General features: G+C 40.7%; 1 protein-coding gene across 1 annotated transcript in view; it reads right to left on the reverse strand.

The window, feature by feature from the left end:
* Positions 1-7,441, reverse strand: part of vcana (versican a) — a 31,120-nt gene extending 23,679 nt beyond the window's left edge. The window contains exons 1-5 of the mRNA XM_088425352.1: positions 7,378-7,441; positions 4,913-5,293; positions 4,171-4,345; positions 3,938-4,065; positions 2,633-2,926 (exon numbers count right to left, since the gene is read on the reverse strand). Coding sequence (XP_088281478.1) covers positions 2,633-2,926; positions 3,938-4,065; positions 4,171-4,345; positions 4,913-5,293; positions 7,378-7,441 — 1,042 coding nt within the window. The remainder of the gene's footprint in view (positions 1-2,632; positions 2,927-3,937; positions 4,066-4,170; positions 4,346-4,912; positions 5,294-7,377) is intronic.
* Between the last annotated feature and the right edge of the window lie 718 nt (positions 7,442-8,159).

The raw sequence follows: 8,159 nt of genomic DNA on the forward strand, positions 1-8,159 counted from the left end.
CAATGCATTTGATACAGGGTCAAAAATGTTCCATCATCCTTTATTTGACAAGTCCAAAAAGAGCATGTGAATGTAAGGCAACTTATGGCTAACAAACAAGCTAATCGAGATGTAAGAGCGTTCCTATTCCTATGTCTTCCTATTCTGAGATTTGTTTGTTTACTGAAGCGGATTGGCCTGGCTGTCTGGGTATCATTCTCGAGAAAGTGTGAAGGGGATCGTTTACGTTATCACTTTGCAGTTGATGGAGAATTTCCCGCTAGCCTACTTGGACTAATTAAAATAGGTCCTGAACGAACTGCTCAAACCATAACTTATAAAATTGTAAGCCTTAAAAAGGAGTTCTTGCGTCTCAGAAGGCAACTGTCACGGGCCCCATTCACTTTAAAGTCGTGACTATACAATTCTGCGGCCTTCCTGCTAAATAGCTCAAATACTACAGGTATACTTTCTTTATTTACTTTCCTTCGCACCTCCCGCACCTGACAGTGTGTTGCTAATGTGAGAGCTACACCAAGAAGGACATTGAGGAAAACTGTTTTTAATGAGATGAAAATGTCCTGCAAGGCATCTCAATAACCCAAGAAAGAAATTATATGCGCCTCTGTTTGTGAGTAAAAACTGTCACGTCATATATTATATTTGAAGAAAGGGATTACATTTTGTTTAGATTTTAAATACGGTTAAATATATATTTATATACATATGTATATATGTAGGTATATGGAAACACACAGGAATACATGGAGAACCACTGTTCTAAATGATAAATCATTCCAACATCTTGTTAGAAGTTCCTCACTGTCCTCCCATTACTCATACATATTGACTCACACATGAAAAGTAGCGTAAAGTCTTTAGAGAGCTTTCTTCAATGACACATCACTTGCGTAAACACAGCTCTTAACATATACACATACGGTCTCTCCATCCTCATGAAAGTATCTCTGAGGTAAGGTAAAAGACAGGATTTTTCCAAACAGGAAAACAGAGGCAGCTTTCACAGGGAGTTCATTATCTCACCAAAACCTTTGAGCTGTTGCTTTTACTGACGCCTTTGTTTTGTACAAGACAATCCAGGAACCAATCAGACCACAATCACCTCCCCTGAAACCCCCATCTTCAGCCTCCATTCATCCGGTCTTTCTGTGTATTTCAACTCAGTGATTGCCAACCATATTAGTGTGCTAGGAGATCATCGGGTGTGCTGCGGTAAAAACATTATTTACCTTAAAAACATTATTTATGAAAAGTTCTTCCTTGTTTGCATCATAACTTGTCCGGAGATGTAATGCTGCGAGCGAGAAGGCAGAAGTCCCACCAAACAGGGATACGCGAAAATCACTCAGATGGGGACGTAAATACAAATGATTGAGAGGGGCGACATGGAACACACCGCAGGGAGGAAAGGGCAGGCTGTTTTGGTGCCCTCTGAACTCCGTGGGGACTTATCACCGCGAGACTCAGGCTTCCTCAGAGCACTAAATGGCCAGGCAGGGGACAGCTTATCTGCCCAAGCTCTCATTTGTAAAGATGGAAAGACCAGGTCAAGGGTCACCAAGGATGACTGAATTTAGAAGTCCTGCGGTAGCTTTGTCCATTATCCAAATGTCTGCTCTGATAAGTACGAGTGAGAATGATGGAGTGAAAAAGTCTGACAGCGGAAATGAAGGGAGAAAGGCAAAAAGAGAGTAAGATAGTGAACCTAAAAGGGCTGACAGGTGAGGGATTCTGCTGCTGCTCTTAACGGAACCTATCAAAGTTGTTTGCTTTGCCTTGGGGCTGCTGATTAGTTAAGAATTGTCCCAGTCTGCTAACTTCCAGTGAACCGTGAAGTGTCATTTCTGTTGAGATGTATTGCCAATCTTTTCCCTGTGGCACAACAATGACAATATTTGTACGCATACTTGGATCTTTTCAGAAGGACGGGCCCTGAGATAACATAGGACACGCTTGAAAATGAAATGAAGTAACTCTCTTCTGACAAGCTAGGCCAAAAAGATACTTGAACGGTGTTTGGATAGCACTTGAGCGCACACATGTGCACCAGATCAATCAATGGAACATTGTAGGATAAGCCCAAAGGAGTATGTAGAAGGAAACTTTCAGCCTCTAGAGAAAAATCTTGACCGTTAATCCTGCAATTAAAGTAATGACCGCTCGGACCAATATTTTTTAGGTAAACAGTTTGTCACTGTTCCCCCTCCCCTTGACTGAATTTTGCAGCGACAGAAATGGGCCGGGGAAAAAAAGCTTGTGACAGTTAGGTCAACTGGACATCGTACTCGAAGAAGGCTAAGGTCATCATCAAAATAAATGCTTCTATATTATAACAAAAAAAAAAAAATACCGCTTGCCTTATTGAGAGTCACGTATCAGAAACTGATAAAACATACCTTTAAAAAAAATACAGGAAATGTGTTGTTTTGTACCTAGATGGGAATGTATGGGGGGAAAAAGTGAAAGGGTGGGGACTGAATAGCAAATGAGATCATCGTCTGGACTGTTTTACAAAACCGTCTGCGCCTTCAATCCCAGTTTTCAATGAAGCCAAATATGAACGCATTACGCTGTCAACGCCGCCCCACACAGGTAACGCCATGTTCCATTGCACTCAGCAAGAAGGGCTCACCTTTAAAACAGTACGCTCCGAGCTGAGTTGTCGGTTCTGGGAATCCAGTCTGGTTGCGAAAGCGGTACATGGTTCTGACACCCAGCAGGCCTCCCCCGCACTGAATTTTGGGTACAGAGACAGGATGTCGTGCACTGCCGTCTGAAAGCCAGCCGTAGTCACACCTGTCGAGACCGCGTCGCCACGCGGCGTGAAGCTGGCCCGGAGTCGCCAGCTCGCTATTTCTCTTCTTGCATTCTTCCTTTGCTTGCTCAAAAGTCATTTTCTGGGACACGGGAGCGTAGTAAACATCACCTGGAATAAAGAAGAACAATTGCAAGAAAGGGTTAAGAAAATAACAGTAAAGTACCTGTGTTGAGTTCTTATTTTTTAAAAGTAAAGGTTTTGATTCCCTGTTGTGGTGTCACAACATATTTTTTATAGCTGAGGCAGCTATTGCTGTCCTGCCTAAACATCGTGGAGTGGAAGCACATGTTGAATCAGTGTTTACAATTCTCAACTGAGCTATACTGCTCATTTAGTGGCAAAACCGCACTTTTGCTTCCAGGTCACATTGAAAAAAAAAAAGTGGACAAGAGGCTGAAAACATGTTTTCATTTAGTACAGGGTGTAACATTTCAACCAATCCCATACTATATTAATTCCTTTGATTTACAGTGGCATTGACATCCACCCAAGGAATGTCGCCCATCCTTAAAGCATGACACATGTAAAGTGTAGAAGGTTACAATGGTTGTTCAATAACTGCAGATAATATTTCCTTCATGATTTTCATCCTTTGAGTTGGAATTTGAGTAAACATTAAGTCAATGTTAAAATTGACTTAATGAAATGTAGTAAGTGATCGTGATCAGATTCTCTGGTCAATGGCCATGACTGATTTCCCCAAAACAGATGAAGAAACACATATCAACAGTGAACATATGAAAACAAGGATGATTGTTAGCCAGCTTTTGGGTTGGGTTTTGCTCTCCTGGCTGAAGCCACCATGTCGATGTGTTCACACAAATGATGCAAATGTCCTTCTAAATGACTGCATTTGTTTCGAGATTGGACAAAGATTTAAACTGTCATTAAAAAGTTATGGTGAGAGTTGAATTGAGCTTGTCAGCACTTACAGTTTGGAGCATGGGTGATAAGAAAAACAGGGGGGGGGGGGGGGGGGGTGCAGTCATCAGAAGCAATGCCAGATACTTTTACGACACCATTATCACATTTTTTATAGGCTAAGTTACCACAGCAGAGCGTGAACGTGAATGTTGCAGTTTTTTTTATTCTGTGCTATAAAGTGTGGCTTTGTCTTACCGTAAAGTTTGTCCACATAACAGTATACATCATAAGTCTCTGTAGGTTTCCTGATTCCGTACGACCTCACACCAGGTTTGTTCCGGAGATCACCATAGCAGCCCTTTCTGGGGTTTCTGATTGGATATCTTTAGGCACAGGTGATAGAAGATTTATTTTGCATCTCTCTGATGCATGGAAAATTTCAATAAAATGTAATTATAATGCATAGACAGATTTGAAGTTCAACATGCCTGACTGTCTGGTCAGCAATCCAGCCAGCATCGCACTGATCAAAACCATCCTCATAAGCGGCTTTAAGCTGGTCGTGCGTGGCGATGGTTGCACCGATGTCGAAGCAAGCTTGGACAGCTTTCTCGTAGTCTAACGTGTACCTGCTGGTGTTGGCGCGGTAGTGAAAGACGACACCTGGATGCAAAATAAAAATAAAAAGTCTAAATTTACTGCATAATGACTTTTATCCAGGATTGATCCAATTCATTTACATCCCCGGCTGATGCAAACATTTAGGACGTGTGTGCTTCACTATTTTACTGTTGGTCAGAATTGTATTATTAGGTGAGCCATTTGTCTCTCTATGTGGCACTAGCACTGACCGGCGCGTCAAGTATAAACCAAGCAAGATTTTTCCAGCAGCCTTGTTAGTGAATTTCGGCGCAACATAAATGCAGAAAAAACATTTTGTATAATGCAAAAGGGGATTTTTTTCTTGTATGGGGATGTAAGAAATAGGGAAAGGCTTCAATGCATGGATTTTTTTTCACAATGGGGGATTTGTATTTATTTTGTAGAGTTTTACTATATACCACTACTAAGATGTATCAATAGCGAGCGAAAGGATGTTTGGGAATCCACAGATCACCAAGTGTTGAGTGTCCAACTCTTCAAAATATTGATTTCCAAAATGTGTTTTCCCATGTATTTAGTAGTCTTATCATTGCCGTCTCCGAAGAAAACAGACAAGATTCTACTTACCTTCAACATTGAGGTTGACTGTATCGTGAGTGTCTTCAATGCCGTACATGACCTCACAGCGATAGGTGCCTGTATCGCTTGCAAGCAGCTTGACCATTGTCAAAGAGGCATCCCCCACAACTTCTGGGTGACTGGGTACGGAAACGCGACTCCTGTACTCTGGGCCAAGCTTGATGATCCCATTTTGTGCCACTAACACTATTGACTCGACTCCGCCCTCTATTTTGGTCCATTTAATGCGTAAGTAGTCGGTGGAAAGAACGACGGTGTTGTTTGAGTTGACCGGTGACGAGGTTGGAATAGTTGAGAAAAAACAGGGAAGGTTGACCTTTCCGGAGAGGGATCCATAGACTGGCTTGGTGATTGACAATGTGTTGGCGACTGAAAGGGTTCAAAAAAAAAAAAAAAAAGGTTAACTGGCAATCATTCAATATGCAAGAAAAATAGGTGAATACAGTGACTGTAGTATGAATCTATTTCTGGTCCTCAATATGGTCAACATGCTAGCATACTTTGTGGTGCTAAGGCTAACAAGCACTGGTGTACAACTAAAAGCATGATGATGTTTGACTCATCTGCAGTGTGTAAGAAAACCACCCAAATTGTTCGAAAACATCATAGCTCTGAAATGTAACCCTGGAAAGTCACACCTCATCTTCTAAATTAGGTCCAATTTAATATAGGCTATACAGTGTTTAAGGTCTGCTACACATTGATTGACGCAACCGAACATGGGTGTGGGGTTCTGCAAATACTTTTCATGAGTGCTGAAGCGTTGACTTAAAAAAATAAATAAGTAATGTCGATCATCTTAACGCCTCACTTTTTGACCAAGTTGAAAAAAAATAGGTTTTGAGGTGCCAAAATGCCATCTACATCAAAGAAATACTTTGCAGATATATTGATGGAGCATAAATGGCTTACAATGACATTATATATACTTTTTACGATTAAAACCTAAATCTATGTCTCTTTTATGATGAACACTCTGGCCTCCAATGTGACTGTATTTTAATATAGTATACATGGAGAGCCTACTCAAAAGTTTAAGAACCGCACTACATTAGAAGATTTTTTTTTTCTTTTTAATGATTATTAAAATATAAGTAACATGGATGGATGTAACTTTGAACTTCAATCTTTACTCTATGCTAACCATATTTACAGCGTAAAAAAAAAAAAAAAAAATCAAATAAAAAAGACCTTGTCCTGATCCAGACAGGGTTACTGTCACTATCCTCCTGCCGACTATCTCAGTCCACTTTGGAGTCAACAGGCAAGGTAACATCAGACAGACAAGCAAACACACCATAGCAATAGGCTGAATCATGCTGACTCATATGGTGAGGAGAGATTTTGCTTTTCCCCCCATATTTTTTTTTCGAGGGGTTGTGAGCCGGGGTAAGCGGGGGTGGGGTTGTATTGAAGACGAATAATGTAGGAATTGCTCTGGAAACGGCGGTGAGACCGCCTTGGAGGCATGAGTGTGCGCGTTTTAACAGAGGACCTTATTAGGATGAGCGGTGAAACCAGCTGTTATTTCCAGACTGGGAACTTGCTCTAATTGAAAGGTGTCCCAAGCAGACAGAGAGCAGGGGCCAAGGAGAGCCTTGGGGCCCAATGGATCCCCCAGGTGCCAAGGTCTTAGGACACATTATACCTTGAGAAAGCTTTCACAGGTTGGTTTAAAGCAGGAGTGTCAAAATGATTGTACTGCAATTCATGGGGCCGCATACTGCTTAATTTCATGTCAAGTGGTCCGGACTGAGAAGTTATGACATGATTAACCTGCATTTTACATTTCCTTTGGACAAAGGGAGAAGGATTTATTTTTTTAATCTATTAATACATTTCCGCTTTTTTAATGCATTGAAATATCGTGGAGAAGGCAAAATATTGCCACGTTTACTATTGGTATAGTTTCTCGTGAGTAGGATACAACAGCCAATCACAAAATGTGTTACAAACATGAACTATTTCGTTCAAAAATATGCTCTACTAACTTGTTGAGCTGGTGGCTGTGAATCTTAAAACTGATTATTTGCATTTTTATTAAATCTATTGACTAGTCGAAAGCAATCCAAGTAACTTAAAAATCTTAATTCATTCTGAGTCCCCCATCCAAATACACATATTTACCACCTCAGGCCTTCAGAAATGTTGGCATTCTTAACCGCACATAACTTTCAAGGTGTTTCCATATTTTTTTTCTCCACAATTATATTCATCCTGTGGGCTGGTTTGACCTTGCGGAAAGTCAATTTTGGCCTATGTTTATTACCTCAAGATTAAAAAAAAAAAGAATGGGTAACTTTATTATAATGATGCACCATGTCTCAGGTAGCCCACAGTTGAATGTAACCTCCCCAAACTGAACAGACATAGACAAGAAGAGAGCTCAGTGGATGAGTGGAGGAAAGGGGAGTGCCCGAGTGAAGCGCTCAAGAAGCCGCTTTCAAACCTACCGCTTGCAGTTGCTGCTTCACAGAGACAATAAAACCACAGGATCTGCTTTATTTTTAGTATCATCTGTTGACAAAAAGACATAAGTGTGCAATTAAAAACAGATGCATTTGGTCTTGTTTCTGTGTGTTTTGACACATGTTATTGTCATTCAAACTAGCCACGTTGAGTCCAACTTGGTAGAGATAGGGAAATAATAGGCTAAACCTATGGGCAAATAAGTCAAACCCAAAGTGCAGGAGCCAATTTGGCTAACCACATCATTTTATCAAGCCCAAAGACGAAAATAGTGTCTAACTAATGTTTCTTGTTAAATTAGTATTTATTTTTGGCAGAAGATTTATATCAAAATGTAAACAGACAATTTCTTCGCCAAAACCTAACCACAGCAGTTTACTAAATACAATATTGTCAACTGTAGTGGCCATTTGTTTTTGGTCTATACCTTTTGACGTGTTCAAGTGAGCCAGCAAAGTTATGTGCAAGAATGAATATGAATATGAATATGAATGGGCTGTGTCTCAGGTACATATTCTGTTACTCCCCCCATGACTTCTAATCATGAATCAATTTGCTACTAAAACAACAACCAAATGCTGGTGCAATTGCGTGAATTTAATGTGAGGTGGCGGTTCTCCAATTAGGGTTTTTTGTCTATCATTGTGGTTTTCTGAGAGAGCCCACAACTACTGTTGTGGTCATTGACGAAAATGAGTTTGACACTGCTGCACCAAGGCTTCCTGTGGGGTCAGACTGCACATGAGGACTGACCCACCCACCATTT

The sequence above is a fragment of the Hippichthys cyanospilos genome, chromosome 1 (assembly GCF_059441005.1).
Source record: "Hippichthys cyanospilos isolate Australia breed blue-spotted pipefish chromosome 1, RoL_Hcya_1.0, whole genome shotgun sequence".
Lineage (NCBI taxonomy): Eukaryota > Metazoa > Chordata > Actinopteri > Syngnathiformes > Syngnathidae > Hippichthys > Hippichthys cyanospilos.